The sequence below is a fragment of the Malassezia japonica genome, chromosome 1 (genome assembly GCF_029542785.1).
Source record: "Malassezia japonica chromosome 1, complete sequence".
In the NCBI taxonomy this organism is placed as follows: Eukaryota; Fungi; Basidiomycota; class Malasseziomycetes; order Malasseziales; family Malasseziaceae; genus Malassezia; species Malassezia japonica.
In genome coordinates this window covers 1,976,148-1,996,998 of record NC_083370.1, presented here as the reverse complement: position 1 = coordinate 1,996,998, position 20,851 = coordinate 1,976,148, and the positions used below count along the sequence as shown (strand labels likewise).

Sequence of the window (20,851 nt, the reverse complement as noted above, 5' to 3'; positions counted from 1 at the left end):
CCACGTGCCATGCTCAGGAGCGCTAGCGGAGTCGTGGGCCTCGCGGTGGCCGTCGCGCTGCGCGTGGCCGTCTCGTGGGGAAGCGAGTGGGGCGAGACGCTCGTCGCACGGTCCGAGCTCGCGACGGCGATGGACCGCATCGAGCTGCGTACGTCGCAAGACTCACCCAGTGCGCGAAGCGTCGTTTTTGCTCAACACACTCCAGGTGGACCCGAAAGCGGTGTGGGCCTCGCTGTCCGTGCACCACTCGCCGCTGCTCTTGGTGCTCGATAGGCTGATCAGCGACCCGGTGCGGTCGGCATGTACGTGGATCGCGATGGACGTCACGACCGGCCTTGTGCTCGCGGCGGTCGCGTCGCGTCTCGCGCAGAACGCGGGGGGGCGCGTCAAGTACCTGTCGCCCGCAGCCGTTGCGGCTTGGTACGTCGCACGACTAACGCAGCTACTGGATGAATCCGTACGCGATTGCGTGCTGCGCCGCCAAGTCGATGGCGACGCTGCGTGTCTTGCTCGTAGCACTCTCTGTGCTCTTTGCGGTGCTCGGTACGTCGTTTGGCTGACACAGGCGCGTCGCTCCGCCTCGCACTCGTGCATACACTGAGCACGCTCCTCTTTCTGAACCCGCTCATGCTTACGCCCGCGCTGGTGCTGCTCGGCGCGGATTCCTATGCCGAGCACGGGCGCTGGCGAGCGACGTTTGGCATGCGCCGCGCCGATGCGTGGAGCGAGTGGATGCGCCGCACACTCTTGCGCATGGCCGTGTTTGCGGCCACCGGCCTCGTCGGCTCGGCGATCCTCTCGCGCGACGGCAGCTGGACGTTTGTGCGGAGCGTTTACGGCAGCCGCCTCCTTTTCGACGACCTCGCGCCGTCGGCGGGCCTAGCGTGGTACTTTTTCGTGCAAATGTTTGAGCACTTTCACTCGTTCTTTGTGCTTGTGGTCAACCTGCACATGTGGGCATATATGGTCCCTGTCACGATCAAGTACAGGAGCGATCCTTTGTTTGCGGTCACGATCCTGTACGGCATCCAATGCCTGTTTCAAAACTACACGTCGGTCGGCGATACGGCGCTCTTTATGGCGCTCTGGAGCCTGTCGTCGACACGCCTCTCGGACTGTACGTGCCGCGCCTCACACAGACCTCCGCTATCCCATGGTCACGAGCTTGCTGTTTGCCTACACGACGCTCCTCATGCCTGCATTCCACTACCTGTGGCTCTATGCGGGCTCGGCCAATGCCAATTTCTACTACGCCATCAACCTCGTGCACGCAGTCGGCATCGGCAGCCTGATCCTCGACGCAGGCTGGGCTTGGGGGCACGAGCGCTGGGAAAAGGAGCGCACGCCGGTCGCCGGCAAAGAGGGCCAGCGGCGTACCGTAGTCCAGCGCTAGATCACCTGCGGAAACCACGGATGGCCACAAGGCTCGAAGCGGACGCTGTCGAGCGCAGGATGCTCCTGAACGTACGCATCGAGATCCGCACAGAGCGTCGCGAGGCCTTGGTCGGCCGCGACGCACTCGTGGGGGCACAGGTGCGTCCATACGTCCAGCGTGCGCCGCTCCTGCGCGGCGTGCACCCTGCGTGCGCATGCCGCAAGGAGCGAACGGATGCGAGCGACGTGCTCGGTGGGCGTCTCGGCAAGGTAGATGCGTGCAAATTCGATCCACTCGGCCCACACCGCCGCAATCGAGTGGGGATCCTCGCTGCGGTGCAACACACGCAGCGACGCGGGCGGCGACCACGCAGGCCGGCGCAGCCACTTGATGCGGCGTGCAAAGGCCGCCTCGGCATAGGCGGCATCGCTGTCGCTGCGCAGCGCCCGCTCGCCGTACGCCCCGAGGTAGAGCATGGTATAGGCGTGGGCGAGCTTTGACTGTGCATGTGCTAGGGACGCCCAGCGCTGCAAGGGGCGTGCGTACGACGGCGTAGGAGAGAGTGTCGTGAGAAGTGACATACACACCTCGCGCTGCTCCTCCAGCGTCTGTGCGAGGCAAAAGTACATCGCGCCGCGCTCGGGCGGGGCATACAGCTCGAGATCGAAGCCCGCGCCGAGGATGTGCATCTGCTGAAAGAGCGCAAAAAAGTGCACCGACAGCCGCAGGATCGATGCAGGAAAGCGGGGGGCGGTGAGTGCGCGTTCAATGTCCCCTCCGAGCTGCGCTGCATCGTCCGCAAGGTCGGCCCACGCGCTGTACGCCTTGGCGAGCATGCGCTTCTGCCGCGACCGGTTCATGGCCAAGGCAGAGAGGAGCTGTACCAGCAGCCCCGAAAAGGTCTGCACAAATCGCAGCGTGCGTGTCGCAATGGTCGACGTCGGCTCGCGCTGCTGGAACCACTCGAGGCGCACGAGGACATCCTGCATCGCCACGCCGCTCAGGCTCTCGATGGCGCACAGCGCGACGTGCTCCAGGTCGCGTGTGCCGCTTGCCGACGTGCGCCCGTCGCTCATGCACGTCTGTACGAGCGAGCGTGCAAAAGGCACGACCTGGTGCGTCTGGAATGCGAGCGCGGCGTGCGACAGCAACGTAAGCCACTGCATCACCTGGTCGCTCGAGACGACGCGCAGTACGAAGCGCATGTCGGTGCGCATGATCGTGTCCCAGCGCTGCCACACCTGCTCGGCACTCGGCAAAGCGAGCGGGCGCATGGGAATGTGCGACGAGTACGTGCGGCTCAGCGTCACGTCAAAGTAGCCCAGGGCGCCAGGCGGCGCATCGCACAGGTGCGGCTCGCCCAGCGGCGCAATGGACGAGTGCGGAAGCGTCTCTGTGCCGGGCTTGAGGAGCTTCCACTGCTTCAAGCACGACTCGAGCTGGACTCCGGCGTACACGCCGTCCGGCACGTCTTTGCACAGCGATGCGAGGCACGCCAGCCAGGCGCGTTGGAACGCGAGGCGCGCGCCTATTGACGAAGCGTCCTGCGGCGCCTCGAGCGCGATGCGGCGGTGCATTGCATCGAGCTGCGTCAAGATTAGGTTGGTTTCCACGCCATCCGGGAGCGCTACGCTGCCCAGGTCGCCATTAAAGTCTTCGCCGTCGTAGACGTGCTGCCGCATAAGCTCGTGCCACTGAAGCGCACAGCACTTGGCGGTCGCAAGCAGGAACAGGGAGAGTGCGGCATGCGACCAGTGGTCCGACGCGCTCACGCCGGCCACGACGTATTCATGGTAGTAGATGCACGTATACAGAGTCTGTCCGAGCGCTGCGCCTTCCATCCATGCAAGCTCGCACGCAAGGAGGCGGTCGAGCAAAAAGCACAGCTCGTCTGCGCTCAGCGCATCTTGTACATCAAATGGCTTACTAGTCCCCTCGCGATCTTTTTCGTCAACAAGGTGCAGGGGATAGGACATGCCACCGTCCATGTTGGGGTCCATCACCTCGAGGGCGTTCATGAGCCGCTGCAAGGAAAATCCAGGCGCATATACCACCTGCTCCTGCCCAAGCGCCTGTACACTCGCCCAAAAGTCATCTGTGCGGTCCTCGTACGCGCCTGTCGCGCCGGGCGTGTGCTCTCTCGCGCCGTCCCTCTTCATGTCTCCCCCGCCATCGAGTGAGGATCGGGCAATCGGGCATTCGGGGGCGTCTCACCGTCGCCATGCCGGGCTACGACCCCGTGCGTGATACCCAAAAAGCGCCGGCTTCTCACATGTCGGATTCGCTTTCTGAGGCGAGTATGGCGGATACAACGGACAAATCTTCGTCGCCCGACACACCAAAGATGGGCAAGAATGCCATCCGCAAGGCCAAGATCAAGGCGGCGATCGAGGCCGAAGAAGAAGCCAAGCGCGTCGCGGCGCTGCCCGTCCAGGTGCCCGAAGGGGCCGAGTCGCTTCCGTACAAGCCCTCGTATCGTGAAACACCCGCTGACAGCGTTTTAGTGCCGATCACGGAGGAGGAGATTGCGCAGATCAAGGCACGGTCGCTGAATCCCCTTCGCCAGACCGCTCCCGAGCCGCCGCAACCGAGCGAGGCGGTGGTGCGCAAGCGCAGCGAGACGAACTCGCCGTCCACGGGCGCCGTTGCGGAGCACTACAACAAGCGCCGTGACGTCGGGCGCGATGCACGCGAGTCGTCCCCTATTATCCCGCTGAAGCGCTTCAACAACTGGATCAAGTCGGCGTTGATTGCAATGTATGCCAAGTCCGCCGCGGGCGCCAAGAATCAGGCGCGCGTGCTGGATATGGGCTGTGGCAAAGGTGGCGACTTGCAAAAATGGGCTCGGCAGCACCCTTCGATGCTGGTTATGATTGATATTGCCGAAATTTCTGTGCAGCAGGCGAAGGAGCGCTACGAGAGCGGCCACTTCCGCTGGCCCGCCGAGTTCTTTACATTCGACTGCTTCCAGAAGCGGCTCGAGGACGTCGTCCCGCTGCCGCTGCTCGAGCCGATGTTTGATACCGTCTCTCTGCAGTTCTGCATGCACTACGGCTGGGACACGGAGGAGCACGCACGGACGATGCTGGCGAACGTCGCACGCTACCTCCGCGTGGGGGGCACGTTCATCGGTACCACGCTCGACGCCGAAACGCTCATGGGTCGTCTGGACGCACTGCCCGACCCGGATGCCTTGTCGTTCGGCAACGAAAACTACCGCATTGAATTTGAAGAGCGCCTCGAGCCGGGCCAGAAGCCGTTCGGGAACAAGTACCGCTTTTGGCTGGAAGACGCGGTCGACGACGTGCCCGAGTACGTCGTGGACTGGGCCATGTTTGAATCCATCGCAGGTGAGTATGGCCTCCAGCTCCAGTACAAGGCGCGCTTTGACCAGGTACTCGCGGATGGCTATGCCAACTCGAACCTGCGCGCGCTCCTTGAACGCATGCGTGTCATCGATCCTCAGCTCGCCGCCACGGGCGTCGTAACGCCGGATATGCCGTCGCCCATGTGGGACGTTTGTACGTTGTACCTTGGTTTTGCGTTTGAAAAGGTAGCTACGTAGCCACAACGTGGGCGCAACGGGGACACAGCACATCGTGCTCGGCGCGTTGGTGCTTCCAGCACCGCGGGCACTTTTCCAGCGGCGAGGGGCGCATATAGACTTGGCCGTGCGCCGTCGCACTCGAGCGGTGCCATGCGCCGTCGGTCGGGACCTGTGCAGGATCCGTGTGCACACCGAGCGAGGCGACCATAAACAGGTCGGCGAGGTGGTCTGGGTCAGTCGAGCGACGTACCGTTGTGTTCGTGGAGCACCGCTGCCGTCTCAGGGGACACGACGAGGTCCACAGCACATTCCGGCGCAGACTTTAAGAGCTGCTCCTCTTTGCACTTGGTCAGCAGCACATAGACGTCTGAGCGCAGCTGCAGCACCGTCTGCATGCGCTCGGCGAGCGGCGCATCATGCCATGCGGCGTCGGCCGGAGCCCAGGCCTGCTGGAAGAAGGAGGGGATCGCGTCGCCTTCCTTGGGGTCGTCTGCGTGCTCGGCACGGTACCAGTGAATGTCCTCAGCGAGGTGGGGGAGAAGGGGGGCAAGGATGCAGGTCGTGGTATACAGAATGCGGTCCATCACTGCAAGGATCGCAGGGCGCGTCGCGCCGCCGGCATACAGCGGATCTTTGGCCACGTCCAAGTACAGGGCCGAAAGCGTGGTAGTGACAAACTCGTTCAGGCGGCGCGTGACCTTGGCAAAGTCAAACTTGGCATACGCCGCACGGCATGCCTCGTCCAGCACGTACAGCTCATGCAGCACGTACCGGTCTAGCAGCGTACGCTCCGCAGGAAGCGCAACGCCAGGCGCAACGCCGCCAAGGTTCGCAAGCAGGAAACGCGCCGTGTTGCGCAGCTTGCGCACCTCGTCGCTCGCGTGCTTCATGATCAGGGGGCTGATGGGAATGTCGCGCGTATAGTCCGTCTTGGCCGCCCACCAGCGCAGCACGTCGGTACCAAGCGCAGCGACGCCTTTCGACTGGTCGCCGTGCAAAAAGGTGCTCGGCACCACGACGTTGCCGAGCGACTTGGACATTTTGCGGCCCGCATCGTCGACGACAAAGCCGTGCGTGAGCAGGTGGGCGTACGGTGCCGCGGCCCCATCGCCGCACGCGGATTTGCGCGTCAAGAGCGAGGACTGGAACCAGCCGCGGTGCTGGTCCGTGCCTTCTAGATAGACGTCGGCACACGGTTCGGACGAGCACTGCGTCGCGCCGAGTGCATTTTGCAGGACGGCCCACGAGGATCCGCTGTCGAACCACACGTCCAACGTATCCTTCTTGACCATCCACTGCGTGCCGGGCGTTTGGTAGGCGGGTGCGACAAACGTCTCGGGCGGCAGCGTCCACCACACGTCCATCGTGCCGTGCTCACGAAAGACAGCAAGAATATGCTCCACGTTCTCCTCGCTAAGGAGCGCGTCGCCCGTCGCGGCATTGTACACCACGGGAAGCGGTACGCCCCACGCACGCTGCCGCGAAATGCACCACTCCGAGCGGCGGCCGACAAGGCTCTGCAGGCGGTTGCGGCCGGTCGCCGGCACAAACTGCACGGGCTCGAGCGCCGCCTGGGCAGCAGGACCGACATGCGACAGGTCGGCAAACCACTGCGCCGTCGCACGGACCAGGAGCGGCTGCTTGGTGCGCCAGTCGATGGGGTAGCTGTGCCGGTACGGCTGCTCACCAAGCAACATACCGTGCTCGTGCAGGAGCGCAAGAATGGCCTGGTTGCCGCCATACAGCGCTTCCTGGCCCTCGAGTAGAGCAATGCCTTGCTGCAGCGCAGGTGTCGTGCCGAGGCCTTGCTCCGGGACAAAACGGCCGTGGTCGTCGACAGGCGACACCAGGCCTTGCTTTGCTAGGCGTCCCGAGTCGCGCCAAAGATCATAGTCTTCCTGGCCGTGCGCAGGGGCCATGTGCACGATACCCGTACCCGACGTCGTTGTCACAAACGGCGCGGCGAGAATTTCGCGCGTCTCGTTCGGGGCCATTAGGCCAAACGTGTACGTGGACCCGACGAGGTCTGTGCCGTCAAAGGACGTGATTTCTTCCGTGTCGCCGAGGCGTGCGCGCTCGCCTTTCACGGCGAGGCCCAGCGGAATGTCGTGCAGCGTTTCGCGCAGCTCGCTGGCGACAATCAGGTGCTGGTTTTGGGGAGTGCGCACCACCGAGTAGCGCGCCTCTGGAGACACAGCCAGCGCCATATTTCCGAGGAGCGACCACGGCGTCGTGGTCCACACCGCAAGGGAAACTGGCGCATCCGTCCCCAGCTTGGCGCGCAGCGCATCTGTAGGCTGCAGCCCAAATGCCAGATAGGCGCTGCGCGAGCGGTGGCGCTCATCGTACTCAATTTCCGCCTCGGCCAGCGCCGTGTGTGACGAGGGCGACCAGTACACCGGACGAAAGTGCTGCTCAATCAGCCCCTGGCCGACCATGCGTGCAAACAGCTCGAGCTGTGTAACTTCGTACGAAAAGTCCATGGTGCGGTAGGTGCAATCGTCTGACCAGTCGGCCATGATGGCAAACTCCTGGAACGCGTCGCGCTGGCCGGCCATTTCTCGGTAGGCGACCTTGCGTGCGGCCTCGCGGATTTGCGTCGAGGTCATTTCTTGAATTCCGTGCTGCTTGGCCTCGGCCACTGCCTTGAGCTCTATCGGGAGGCCGTGGCAGTCCCAGCCCGGCATGTAATGTACGCGGCGCCCTTGGAGGATTTGGTACCGGATAATAAAGTCTTTGAGAATCTTGTTCAGTGCGTGGCCTGTGTCAGCCGAGCGACGTACCCATGTGCAGGCTGCCGTTTGCATACGGCGGCCCATCGTGCAAGACAAACTCACGCTCTCCCTCGCCGAGGTGCTCGCGCTGCCAGCGGTACAGGCCGGTGGTCGTCGCGTGCCGAAATTTGGGCTCGCGTTCGCTCGCGCGTGCGCGCAAGCTAAATGCTGTCTGCGGCAGGCATAGCGTGTCGCGGTACGTATGCTCCGCCCCTCCTTTCTTGGCCGATGCCAAGAGGCGCGCAGACGTGCACAGCGTGCGCATCCTAGCCGGGCAGCGCCCCGCCCACCACACCATCCGTGCGAAATCGAGGAAGATGCTGAGTCAGCAAAGATCCAAACGACATCGATAGGCGTTCTTTTTCGGTATGAGCGACTGGGGTAGGTAGCGCGCATCTTACGCAGAAAACGACGAAGAGGTGCAGCCTGTGGCCCGTGCTGTGGGCCGCCGCCGCTTTGAAGACGAGGACAAGGAGGAGGAGCCGGTACGTTGCCTCCCTGACGCAGGATGACTGGGATGCGGAGGAGGAAGAAAAGCCTAAGCCGGCCCCCAAGCCTGCGCCGAAGCCTGTCGTGAAGCCCGGCAAGGCGAAGAAGAACCTCGGCAAGGGCGCCGAGGTCAATCGCCGTGGTGTCGCTGGCGAGGAGACTGGTCTCGAGGACTGGGACGGACCCGTGGACGAGGCCGAGCGCCGCCGTCGCGAGCGCGAGGCCGAGATGAAGTCGGACCTTGATAATGCCGCCGCGCTCCTCGGCGACGCGAGCCTTTCGGAGCCGAAGGATGATGCGAAGCCCTCGGTGCCCGTGCCGTCGAGCGGCCTCGCCGGCGCGCAGCCCTCGACCAAGGCCGAATGGGAAAAATACGCCGACGAGGTGTACGAGAGCTTTATCAAGCCCAAGGCCGGCCGTGCGGGCTTTGACAAAAACTTCTTCCCTCACTTCCTTGCGCTGCTCACCACGAACGGTCTGCGTGATGTGGACATGCGCAAGGGCTCGACCAAGCTGCGCGAGCTCGCCGAAAACAAGGTCAAGGCCGACCAGGAGCTGAAGCGCACCGGCGGCAACGCCAAGCGTCCGGTCACGAACAAGCCCAAGCAGGTGGGCACGTCGAGTGCCAAGAACACGTACGTACTTTCGCTAATGCAGGGTCGACTTGGAGGCGTACGGCGGCGAAGCGCTCGACGACGACGACTTTATGTAGTCCAGTCTACAGGTATACAGACGCATCTACTCACGATTGCGTAATGAGCATCGCACGCAAGGCACGCAGAGCATCCAGGCCCCACGCACTCCACTGCTCCAGCAGGCTCTGTGCACGTCCCCAAGCCTCGTCGAGCGGGACAGGAGTCGCTGGCGAGGCGGAGGATCCTTCCGAGGCACCTGCAGCCGGTTCGACCGTGAGCGGCAGGTGTGACGCGCTGTCCGGCACCTTGCTGTGGTGTGACCGCGCGAGGAGGTCGTCCACGTCGGTGACGTGCGCGTGCTGGTCGAGCTTCCAGTTGTGGGTCACGACGCAGTCGCGCGCATCCTGCGCCAGCCAGTAGTACCAGTACAAAGAGATCGGGACCGTGCTGAGGTGCCACAGCGCGTGCGCGTCAATCAGGCGCAAAATTGGCGGAAAGTCGAAGAGCTCGAGGCCGGGCGCGCAAAACATCACCAGGACGAGCAGGACGAGCTGCTGCTGCTGCGACGGCGAAATGGTCCGCCAGTTCCGGGCGTGGCCGTGGTCGTGCTCGTCGTGCTTGCTGTTACCCGACACTGCACCCACCTGCGCGTCGCCTCCGAGGAGCACGGCAAAGGAGTGCACGGTGCGCGGCGCAAACGCCGCAAGGAGCCACAAGAGGTTGTGCAGCACGCCGACCGTGAGGCACGCAGTCATGTTGTACGAGTAGTCCAGGCGCCGGTGCGAGAGGAGGTACAGCACATGCAGCACCCACGCGCCGATGCACCCGACCATCAAGCGGTGGTAGAGTACGCTGCCTTGTTTCGCGTGTATGACACGGCACAGCGTGAAAAAGAAGCCCGACAGGAGCACGGCTGCAGCCATAAAGTAGTCAAAGCGCTCCGTCCACCACAGATCGCGAGTATGGAAAATGGCACTCGCGCCCCACGCGACACTAGCAATCACCGCATGGCGCAGGTAGGTCGATTTCAGCGGAAAGGTCCCTGGCAGGAGGTCGAGCAGAATGTACCTGTACGCATAGAGCTGCACGCCGAGGTTCATGAGCGAAAAGAGCACAGAAAAGGGCTCCTGCATGCCGAGCACACGTAGCTGCGCCCACTTGCCAAAGAACTGCACCGTCTGCTTCTCGACGGGGTGCATAAAGTAGAGCTCGGCGTGGATGCGCTCCTCGGTCTGCCGTCGCACTTCGCTCTCGGACAGCAGGGGCGCAGGCGGCTTGAGCATGAGGGGGACACACTCGCCGTCCGCGTCGGAATATGCGTCGCCGTCGCACGCAGGGTCCAGGCTCTGGCCCGCTTCCTGCTGTGCGAGCTGATTGCGCCAGCGGTCGTGCTGTCTGCGCAGCTCAGCCTGCTCGCTGTTCAGGCGGTCGTACATCTGCTCCCGTAGGTCCTGTACGCGCTTGCGCGCCTCGTTCGTGATGCGATGCGTGCAGTGATACTCGCAGTTCGTCTCGCACGTCCAGCCGGTCAGGACCAGGTACCACGGCAGAGGGTCAGACGGCACAATTGTGTCGTCCGTAAAGGGAAGTGGCTTATGATTCCGGCATGTATCCGTCTTGCATGACGCGACGCACCGCTGGAACTTGGGCGACTGGTCGCCGACAGAGCCCAGGACCAGACCCGGCAGCACCGCCAGTGCCAGAGCGCTCAGGACAAGGACGCGGAGTACGAGGACGCGGCCTGTCATAGTATATGCGTCGTCTGCTGGACGCAACACGCTCGTTACGCGAGTCGGATCGTTCCTGTTCCACTCACCGCGCCAATAGGCTCGGGGGACGGCAAGCGCGCAACCGCCGTCGCGTGGCTTGTTGGCGGGCCTGCTTGGCACAGTAAATGCCACGTGGCCTGGGGTATCTCGGGGGGGGACTACAGGCTACGGGGCAGGCGACGCGCCGGGGCCGGGGGGGGCAGCAAACACCTCGGAGCTCCATGCAGGCGTCGGGGTGGCATAGGAGCCGTTGGCTTCGTGCAGTGTACCAAGGATTTGGTTCTTGCGCGCTTGCGCCGCCACGAGGCGCTCGGCGGCGGTGCCGTGCTTCTCGCCGTGGCGCGCGTCCTTCTTTTCGGCATAGTCGACTGTCATCGGACGGTTGGCAAGGTACTGGTTGTTCAGGGCTTCGATCGCAGCGTCGGACGCCTCAAACGAGTCGAACGACACAAATCCATAGTTCTTTGATTCGCCCGTCGCAGGGTCGCGCATGATCTGGGTGAGCAGTAGAACGTACCTTGGGAGTGCCGAGGATCGTGCCAAAGGTATTAAAGGTATCATACAGGGTGCGTTCGTCAACGCTCGAGTCGAGGTTGCCGATGAAAAGGTTCGCACCGATGTCCATCGGCTCTTTGGTATCGGCGGCCGCCATATTCACACGAATTGGCTTGCCAAAGAGCTTGATTCCATTCAGAATAAGACACGCGTACTGTGCGTCGGTCTCGGTATGGAATTCGGCAAAGGCAAAGCCCTGGTGCAGCTGCGACACGCGGTCTTTGGGCATATTCACATGGACGACATGGCCGGCCTGGTACATCAGCTCCCACATCAGCTCGTCAGTGACGCGGTCATCCAAGTTGCCGACGTAGCATGTCGCGTCCTGGTTCCGCTCAATCTCACGAGACATGGTCGCGGCGAGCGTCGCTTCGCCCGATGAAGGCTGCTGAGTCAGCAGAGGGGAGAAGAGGCGCGCAGAAAAAAATTCGGGTTCTCTTTGAACATAATCCAAGAAGGTACGTCGCCCGAAGGGTGGCCGACTTACACCAGACACAAAGTTCGGACCCGGCGACTAGTACCGTGGCTCCGCGTTCCCGTCTTCGAGAGTCGAAACCTGTCCTACGGGATGGGCAGCGGCGTGGACGGCGTAGTCACTTCCTTGGTTTATGCCGCTCTCCTTCGGGATTGAGCGACAGGTCAAGTTGAGGGGCCTGCGTCGAAAGCGCCGCTGGGTCGCTTGCCCTGGTTGGCTTCGGCTACCCTGCCTCGCACGAGAGCGGGTTGGGCACTGCACCGATATTTTCAAACGTGGGTCAGAGGAATTGGTATGTTGCTCCCTCTTGCCTTGTTTGTTGCCTGTTGGGCAGTCTATCTGCTTCGCTATGATGTGTACAACGTGTCGCCCCAAACTGTAATCACATTGATGATCGACCAAAGAAGAATAGCCAAACACAACCTTCGTCTCTGAGCTACACGGGCAGCAAACTTGGCAAGCTCTACGGACATTGCTAACACACAGGATAGTCTTGCACAGTTTAAAAATAGGGAGGCTGTAGATACGGGATACAATGCAATGTGTTATAATGAAAACATAAACGATCGTGGCCTGAATAGAACTTGGCTGCTGCTGAGAGGGTGGCCTGCGTAGCATAGCCCATCTAGATTACATAGCCTATCGACATGCGTCAGACAAGGGCTGCGCGCTGAACGAGAAGTATGGGGATGCATGATCATTTGGCCGAACTTTTCTAGTCCCGCACTAAGCCCGAAACGAGTGAGGATGGAGGCGCACTCCCTATCAACAAACGAGCTGATTTATGCCGTACGGATGTGCTTCGAGTTTTATGGCACCCGTCTAATCTGAAGAGTCGTTTACATTCTCTGCCCTAGTTACGAATCCTACGTAAATTAGACGGTAATCCACAATCAGCGTATCGCCTACGCTCGCAGATCGATGGTCAGCCGCAGCATGGCGTCGGAATCGTTTGCGCGGCTGCGGTGTACCCCACAATGTATATAGTCGCGGCCAATAATTGGAAATAAAAAGTGCGCCTAGTGGCATATGGGATTAAACCTGCAGAAAATTTGGTTCGTGACCAATCCCCTGACGCGCCCCACTTGGGTCTCGACGCGTCAGATGCGCTTTGCAAAAAAAAAACGCGCCGGGGAAAGAACCTGGCTGAGCGCGAAGGCTCTTTCAAAACGGAGCTCAGCTCTGAACAGTAGCCCCACACTTGCGACACCATGAAGCTGCGCCACAAAGTGTATGGTTCACCCGTGGGTATCGTTACCTACCTGGTGGCGATCCTCGCCTCTATGGGTGGCTTTCTTTTCGGATGGTATGTTATTTTCTTGGAAGGATGGTTGTTGACACCGATGCAGGGACACGGGTCAAATTGCCGATCTCATGCTCATGGAAGACTTTATGATCCGCTTTGCGGAATACCACCCTGACCCTACGAACCCAGCTGCGTTCCCTTTCAAATGGAATTCTTGGTACCAAGGTCTCATTGTGGGTCTTCTTAGCATTGGTGCTATTGTGGGAGCGCTGTGCGGCTCGCCCGTCGCCGACCGCTTTGGCCGCAAGATTGGTATTACCACTGGTTGTGTAATCTGTCTCGTGGGTCTTATTATCCAGGTGTCCTCCGTGAGCGCCTGGCAGCAAATTGCCATTGGCCGTCTGATCGTCGGTATTGCAATTGGCTGGCTTAGTGCGGCTGTCCCTCTTTACCAGTCCGAAACGGTGCCCCGCCAGGTGCGTGGTGCACTCGTCGGCACCTACCAACTGTTTGTTACGCTTGGCATTCTTTTGTCTTATGTCACTTGCTATGGTACGCGGTACTACAGTTCCGGCGGCTCTCTTCAATACCCTCAATGGCAAAAGCAGCCCACTTCACTCGGTCTTAACCCATCGTCGGCCCAATGGCGCGTTCCGATTGGTCTTGGCTTTGCCTGGGCGCTGATTTTGGGTGTGGGTATCTTGTTCTGCCCGGAGAGCCCGCGTTGGCTCGGGTCGCGTGGCCGCTACGATGAGATGCTGCACGTTTTGGCCATGGTCCGTGGCGTGGAAGATAACGATCCTTATGTTTTGACTGAATTTTACGACATTAAGCAGGAAGTGCTGGAAGACTCGAAGGTGGAGCAAAAGGGCTGGCTCGACTGCTTCCGCTGGGAAGACAAGACGCTGTACCGCACTGTTCTTGGTATGCTCCTTCAATCCGGACAACAGCTTACCGGTGCCAACTACTTCTTCTACTATGGTGCTACCATTTTCCAGTCGGTCGGCATCAGCGACTCGTACATTACCCAGATTATTCTTGGTGCTGTGAACACTGGTACTACCTTCTGGGGCTTGTACGCTCTGGACCGTTTCGGTCGTCGTATGTGTCTGCTTGTTGGTGCTGCCTGGATGGTGATGTGGCTCATCATTTTCGCAACGGCCGGTGTTGTGGGTAAGCCCATTGCATTCCACCTCTCGGGTGAACCGCCGAACCCCGCCCACTCGGACGGGTACAACAAGTCGATCGGCACACTGATGATTTGTTCTGCTTGCTTCTACATTCTCGCATTTGCTAGTACCTGGGGCCCCGGTGTGTGGTCGGCCATTGCCGAGTTTTGTGCTCCTCAGACGCGTACCAAGCAATACGCCTTGGCCACGATGAGCAACTGGGTCTGGAACTTCTGCATTGGGTTCTTCACCCCGCCTATCACCGGCGACATCAATTTCTACTACGGCTACATCTTTGTTGGATGTAATGTGGCCAACTTCCTCATTGTATACTTCTTCCTCTACGAGACCAACAACCTTACTCTCGAGGCTGCCAATGACATGTACCTGGACCCTAACGTCAAGGCATGGACTTCGACAAAGTGGGTTCCGGAAGGATACGACACTCGTCTCGGTGTCAAGCAGGATGTGGAGACGCGTGTTCAGGAGGTGGGCGGTGTTGCCGGCCTTCCAGACCCGGATATGCAAAACAAGGCTAGTGATCTGCGCGTGGGCGACAAAGATTTCTAGATAGACTAGTACTATAATTCTTCTTCCCATTATAGCGTATGCATTCGGAAGAAAGTTATGCTTAGCACCGCTCGGAATGATTTTATCGGTACACGGAGTCGCAAGCACCCATCTTTTAAGCGATCTGCATAGGAACGCCAAAGGGCGGTGTACGGCGGTGTTAAGCGCGAGTATGATTATTTGCAAATGAACCCTGCACGCTGCACGCTAAATATAGGATAGGTACAACACGTGGCAGCTGTCCAGTAAGACCAATCGAGTGGAGAAGCTATTAGAATTCAGGGCGGCACATCGCCTAGATGCCGCTTGCGAGATAGGTCTCGGTACTCCATGTCAGACAATCCAGTGGGGGGGAACTGAGAAGCGTAGCAGTCCATAGAACGCTTCGAAAAGGACACTCCATCCTTATAGTCTGCAGAGACCAGCTCTGCGTTACTCCAACGCCGACCGGGGTAAAATCTCGACGGGTCGCTGTCGTCAGGGTGGGTTGGGTAACCAAGCGAAGGGTTGCCCACAGCCTCCCGACAACGAAGCTGTGAGTAGCGTGGGACGGCGCTGGTGCGCGGCGAAAGACCGACACCATCAGGAGTCAGGTCAGCATGACGGTAGTTGTACGTTTGAGGCGAGCTGCCGCTATAGCCCGTGAAGTAGCTCGATCGACTCTTTTTTATTGGCCGCGCGTATCCATCGCCCCGGTCAAGATTGGTTGGTGGCAATGACCTTGGCGAAGGTTCCAAGGCACCCGAAGACTGAGTTTGTTAGTATATCATGCGAAAGAAAACGTACTGTATATGCGCCTTCATGACCCGTTATAGAATCCGAAGTTTTATCTTGCAAAAAGGACGGGTGACCAACAACGGAAGACCTCCTTTGCGTACCTGGTGAAGCATTAGGGAAATGAGGACCAGAGGAAGGACGCTTAGCGTTAGGGCCATTCCAGGGAGGTGGCGAACGTGCGTCGGATTGCACGTACGGTGCGAACTTGTTGGTGCCAAAGTATGGCCGGAAAGAAGAGTGAGAGGACCCAGAAAAGTACGATGAACCGTTGCTTTCACCCGAAGTCGTATAGCCATAGGAGCCATTCCCAATAGGCAGTGTAGCGCGGCGGTCATTGAGCGCTGAAGGAGAGCGCTCAACTTGAGGCGCAGGACATGTCCTAGACGAATAAGGACGCGAATCATTAGGGACGCTCGGAGTGCCTAGTTTCGTAGAAAGTTCAGACAAAGGCGGCAAAGCGGAAGTAGACTTAGGCTCTGCTGTGAAAGGTGCGTTCGTGGACCCCCTGGAAGAATAAAAGCTAGGCGGTGAGACAGGGAGCGGAAGAGTCGAACCGGTCGGACTCGTCAGGTAAACCCCACTGCGATGGTAGGCAGATGATGGAGGAGATAACCTGCCCGAAGGGTGGTGCGCGGGATGCGTGGTAGAGTGGAACATCCGCGGCACTGACTTCGACCGCAAAGGTGGCAAAACAGGCATGTTGAGACTCATTGGGATTGCCGAAGGAGTGCCTTGACTTTGGCGACGACCATCCTCAAGGTGGTACTCGGAAGGTTCCGGGATACTCAGCAGAGAGCTCACAGCCACACTTCCCTTGGGAGAAGCGGAAGATTTTTTCTCTAAAGCACGAGGAGCGCTAGATTTCTCTTTAGCCTTGGACTCGTCATCTGTTTTGGCAGCATCGGCTGAAACGACCTTGGCATAGGATCTTTGGCTCTTTGCTGCCGATGCAGCCAAGTTTGAATGGAGCACGGTAAGTTTTCGGAGAATTTCTTCATTGCGTTCCGGAGTGTCTGAATGCACCGTTTGGCAATGTTGTCGAAGGTTGTCCAAACGGGAAAATGCCTTAAGACAGTGGCACTGAAACGGACGTTCACCCGTGTGCTTTCTGTAGAGTCATGTTAGTATCTGTTTCGAGGACAAACCGAGTATAGCCCGTGACAACCTACCTGACATGTCTGGCGAGATGTTCACTACGCGTGAACACCATGTGACAGTCGCCGAATCCAGAGCATTGAAACACAGTAGCGTTACTCCCAGTTCCACTACTGCTGTTTCCTGTATTATTGCCTGGATTCGCAGTACCGCCTTTCTTCTCATTCCAACGTGGCTGTTTGACAGCCCGTGAGGCATTTTCTTCCATGGGTGCAGCCGCCTCGGCACTTCCCACCGATTTAGGGGAGACGGGCTGCATGTTGTAAGCTCAGTTGTACGAGCTAGCGGAAGTCACAAGATAAACCTATCCAAATATGGACGGTGCCTAGTGCGAGCAAATTCAGCTCCTGTCCGACAGTAGACGGCAAGCGACTGTTCCTGGACTTGAATTCCGGGCAAATTGCCGATACAAGCGAAGCAATCCGTTATAGGTACAAACATATGCGGGTCATCAGATCGTGCAGATGAATAACGTGCTTCTCGCTTCAATAGCTATATTCTTGGTAGAGCATTACACGCCAAGCCCTTACTCTGGCGCACGCCCGCATAAGATCGACGTGGACATGCATGCGCCGACAGGTAAAAATAGCTCTGAGTGCAGATAAGCAGAGGATAGCGCTTGTAGCCCATTTGGGAACTACTAAAAAAAGAACGGCCCAGTGCACAGTCAGGGCGTACCTAATTCCTGCGCCCCAATTTCGCTGCCTCTCATCCATAACGCACCCCGCGTTGCCAATTCCCAAAAATTCAATGCATTACCTGATTGGCTGAAAATATGGATCCAGTTCGCTGCAAGTCCAACTTCGCTCCGGTTTGAATGGAATGATTTCTCCGCGGATGTGGGAGAAATTGGACAGAAAACCGCCCGGGAACCTGCATGGCAGGAAAGGCGCTAGGGAAACTAAAATCCGTGAGGGGATTGGCTGGTCACCCATTTCTCGTTGTCAATGTACAGAATGCAGGTGTACGTGGAATGTAGGCGTACGTGCACGGACAAAATTTGGAGAAGCGGCCCATTCAGAATGGCGTGGGTCACCCCTGATATAATTTGGCTATGTCTGTGCGATGCTTTGCAAATAGCCGAAGAGATTGCCACACTGCTTTTTCTGGCCTTCAAAAGCTACCATATCGAGCCAGAGTGTTTGCATCGCTTAGTTTATTTACCAAGGAGGTAGACAATCTCTGGTCCTCCTAAGTTACTTATACGAGCGCCCGGTTTGGGTTTGCCATTCCTGTAACCACCTGATGAACTGAATCTGAAGGACCGCATCTCCAACATGGCTGTTGGCATTCAGGCGAACCAGCATATCAATATACCTGATTGGACAACGATGTCTTTACCTAACATTGAACAGCTCAACCAGATAATCCCTAACTACTACGCTTGGCGCGCAAGGGAACATCTGGCCGACAAGCCAGCTGAGCCTGTACCTGAGGACAAGCCTGCACCTACACTGCCCAAGATTATTACGACAGGAAGCGCAATGAACCAACCGCCACCTGCAGAAGTTGCTCAAAACAAGGATCCCCAGCCATCCAGTAACCCCACACGTGAGGACGAGAAGATTGCTTGGGACGCAGCTGAATCGTCTGAATGGTGCGCCCAAATGGTCTGCTACCTTTGGTATTCCAAATCTTCGTCTTTGCCAAAGCCTGGGTCTGGGCCCAGTGTCGCTGGTCGGAAACGACCAGCTATGGACCATGATGTAAATGAGCGACTCGTGTCACCGAGCATGCGGCAAAGCGTCCACCGGCCTTCTGCATCTACTTCTGTCTCGACACAGGCGGGTCACGATGGTGTCTCGGCTCCGTCACGCAGCCAGCTTTTCCCTACAGAACGTTTCCTTCGCTTTGTCAAGAACATTTTACGCATGACGCAGGTATCACGGTCGGTGATGGCGATTTCGCTACTCTACATTTACCGACTGAAAGTCTCTCACGAATCGCTGCAAGGCCAGATGGGCAGCGAGTTCCGTCTTTTTCTTACCTCATTGGTGCTTGCGAATAAGTTTTTGGACGACCATACCTACACAAACAAAACCTGGTCCGATGTCTCTCATATTCCGCTTCAAGAGATCACCAAAATGGAAATGCAGCTTTGGGGCGGAATTGACACCAATGCAAGTGTGAGTCCATCAGAGTACCGCTGGTGGCAAACGACTTTAGAGAGACTCTATGAACAGCGCAGCATGGATCTGAGATGGCTCACTTGGTCGGAGATGGCTTCTACCATTACCCCAGAAAATCCTAGGCGCACTGGGTCATCACCTGTAAGTGCCACATTGCCTATTTCGCCGCACATTGGTTCGATGGTCGAAACGAGACTCTCACCATCGTTTCATCCTAGCATGAGCATGAACTCTCAATCGGAGTTGTGGACCGCGAAACGACGACGTTCAAGTGAGTCGAACGAACTCAGCAAACCTAAGCAAGTGTTGCGTGATCCAGCATCAGGTTTGGCGCGCATCAGCGACGCACCGGACAGGGGTGTCTCCTCCACCTTGCACGTCCCCGGCGTTGTGGCCCAACCTATGTGGTCCAACATGGCTATCGATTCGAGCAATGTCAACTCGTTCGGAAAAAGAGGTATTGCAAGTGAAGGCTCAGGTTTCGATGCCACCTGGAAAGACGATGCTACAGGATCGTACTCAACCAATGACCGGCCGAGTGGGTGGAATGGCAACAGCCATGCCACTCTTCTGGGACGTTCTAACCCCGAACTCTTTTTACCTGTCAAGCCCTATTCACCGTACGTTACGCCGCAAGTGGCAACACACTCATCTTCGCCAATGGTATTTGGCTATTACCGATTGGCAGCAGGATACTCGCATGGTATTCCCGCATTTCGATCCATGGACCCCAACGGCCACCATGCCAACGCCATGGTGAATACGCTGGAACGCTTTTCTGGCAGATATACAAATGCCCACTACGCCAACACTCCCAATTCAGCTCCTATTCCTCAAGCTACCCCGGACTATATTGTGCCGTCGCCTACGCACAGCTGCAGTGGCGCAATTAACTCTCACTCTGTGGTTCCCAACTGGTCCGGCGCAATGGAAAGCTCTTCAAACCCAACCCTGCCTTTCGTGGACAGCTCCACATCGCCGGTTGGGACGATGGGTGAAGCCCTGGTCTCGAATGTGAATTTGGGTGCTGCGCACCCTACAATGTATAACTACTATTTGGAGCCCCATGCGCGGTCTTCTGGAAAGATGGCCGCGCCATCGCCGCTGCGTTGCTCTTTTCATCAGGAGCAAGAGAACTAACTGGGTGTTTTTTCCTTGTTTTCAATTTGTACACTGTTGGGACGCAGTCGCTGTAAATATTCCATGTAAACTAGCATTCCTATCTCTATCCAATTTCCGATTTGGGACACCATGTACGACTTGAAGCATAATCTGTCGCGATAAGTTTTTTCCTTAGGGAATTTGAGGGATTTGTATGTGTACGTGGTTCTACGTCCGTGAAGCTGAGTGTCAAGCAACGGAGCTATATTGGTCATGCATAGAACAGCAAACTCTGCGACTACCTGCATACGCTTACAGGTGGTGCCTGGCCTCCACATAGACGTGGTTGCAATCGCCGCGACGTCCACGTGGCATCTACGCACCCTTGCGACGCCAGGTCCAGGCCGGAGCCGCACGGTGGACGGAAGCAGCGCTGTGGAGATCGGAGACGAGCAACATTGTTAGCAAAAACCGCATCCCGCGATGGTTTCTTCTCATGATGGTGGGCCACCGAGCCAAATATCACTGCGCAGCGGGATGACAGTAGGAGTGAATGGTAGGTCGACCCTCCGCACGCGACTAACGCAGATTTCGTCTACATCGCTCTCCCTTGGGCTATTGGCATCGGCGAGCCCTATGTCGTGGCACGCATAATGGATTTTGTTCCTGGAAAGACAGGGAGTAACCCTCAGCTCAACGTGCGGGCCAACGTTTTTTTGCGCATGCGCGATTTGACTCACCGTGCCAACAACGATTCGCGCCTGTTGGTGGCGACCATGCACGCAGACTTATACCCTGTTTCTGCTATCCGTGGAAAGTGTCGCGTCAAGCACCGCGACTTGATTTGCAACGGGTCTACACCAGAGCTTGCTGCTTGGAAGCGTCGCGATGACCATTTCTACTACCACCAGCTGTACGATCGGTACATTCATCGATTCTACGACGTTATCCCCTCATGGAAAGTGAAAAATGCACCGGATGCTGTTTTGGAAACGCTACGAGAAAAGTATTCGTTCATTGTTGCTGAAGTGGGCATTTCTTCTGATCTCTGCGACGCTCTACGTGGATGTGCAGTCTGTAAGGAG

At 58.3% G+C, this 20,851-nt stretch overlaps 8 protein-coding genes across 8 annotated transcripts; 4 read left to right on the top strand and 4 right to left on the bottom strand.

The window, feature by feature from the left end:
* Positions 1-9: 9 nt before the first annotated feature.
* MJAP1_001066 (uncharacterized protein) lies at positions 10-1,393 on the top strand (the record flags this gene model as incomplete). The annotated part of the gene is made up of 5 exons (XM_060265032.1): positions 10-148; positions 171-420; positions 443-543; positions 566-1,117; positions 1,140-1,393. 5 exons carry the CDS (start codon positions 10-12, stop codon positions 1,391-1,393), a joined length of 1,296 nt encoding a protein of 431 aa, XP_060121015.1.
* A 1-nt stretch (position 1,394) lies between these two features.
* Positions 1,395-3,393, bottom strand: MAK10 (N-alpha-acetyltransferase, non-catalitic subunit; the record flags this gene model as incomplete). The annotated part of the gene is made up of 2 exons (XM_060265031.1): positions 1,395-1,425; positions 1,469-3,393. 2 exons carry the CDS (start codon positions 3,391-3,393, stop codon positions 1,395-1,397), a joined length of 1,956 nt encoding a protein of 651 aa, XP_060121014.1.
* A 203-nt stretch (positions 3,394-3,596) lies between these two features.
* Positions 3,597-4,940, top strand: ABD1 (mRNA (guanine-N(7))-methyltransferase; the record flags this gene model as incomplete). The annotated part of the gene is made up of 1 exon (XM_060265030.1): positions 3,597-4,940. The coding sequence occupies one exon, from the start codon at positions 3,597-3,599 to the stop codon at positions 4,938-4,940; it is 1,344 nt and encodes a 447-aa protein (XP_060121013.1).
* Positions 4,941-5,155: 215 nt separating this feature from the next.
* On the bottom strand, positions 5,156-7,961 carry ISM1 (isoleucine--tRNA ligase; the record flags this gene model as incomplete). The annotated part of the gene is made up of 2 exons (XM_060265029.1): positions 5,156-7,683; positions 7,706-7,961. The coding sequence occupies 2 exons, from the start codon at positions 7,959-7,961 to the stop codon at positions 5,156-5,158; spliced, it is 2,784 nt and encodes a 927-aa protein (XP_060121012.1).
* Positions 7,962-8,064: 103 nt separating this feature from the next.
* HCR1 (Translation initiation factor 3 subunit J component) lies at positions 8,065-8,897 on the top strand (the record flags this gene model as incomplete). The annotated part of the gene is made up of 4 exons (XM_060265028.1): positions 8,065-8,077; positions 8,102-8,181; positions 8,204-8,820; positions 8,843-8,897. 4 exons carry the CDS (start codon positions 8,065-8,067, stop codon positions 8,895-8,897), a joined length of 765 nt encoding a protein of 254 aa, XP_060121011.1.
* Positions 8,898-8,927: 30 nt separating this feature from the next.
* Positions 8,928-10,568, bottom strand: MJAP1_001061 (uncharacterized protein; the record flags this gene model as incomplete). Its single annotated transcript, XM_060265027.1, has 1 exon — positions 8,928-10,568. One exon carries the CDS (start codon positions 10,566-10,568, stop codon positions 8,928-8,930), a length of 1,641 nt encoding a protein of 546 aa, XP_060121010.1.
* Positions 10,569-10,754: 186 nt separating this feature from the next.
* On the bottom strand, positions 10,755-11,496 carry sap49 (Spliceosome-associated protein 49; the record flags this gene model as incomplete). Its single annotated transcript, XM_060265026.1, has 2 exons — positions 10,755-11,084; positions 11,107-11,496. The coding sequence occupies 2 exons, from the start codon at positions 11,494-11,496 to the stop codon at positions 10,755-10,757; spliced, it is 720 nt and encodes a 239-aa protein (XP_060121009.1).
* Positions 11,497-12,830: 1,334 nt separating this feature from the next.
* On the top strand, positions 12,831-14,604 carry MJAP1_001059 (uncharacterized protein; the record flags this gene model as incomplete). The annotated part of the gene is made up of 2 exons (XM_060265025.1): positions 12,831-12,925; positions 12,969-14,604. The coding sequence occupies 2 exons, from the start codon at positions 12,831-12,833 to the stop codon at positions 14,602-14,604; spliced, it is 1,731 nt and encodes a 576-aa protein (XP_060121008.1).
* Between the last annotated feature and the right edge of the window lie 6,247 nt (positions 14,605-20,851).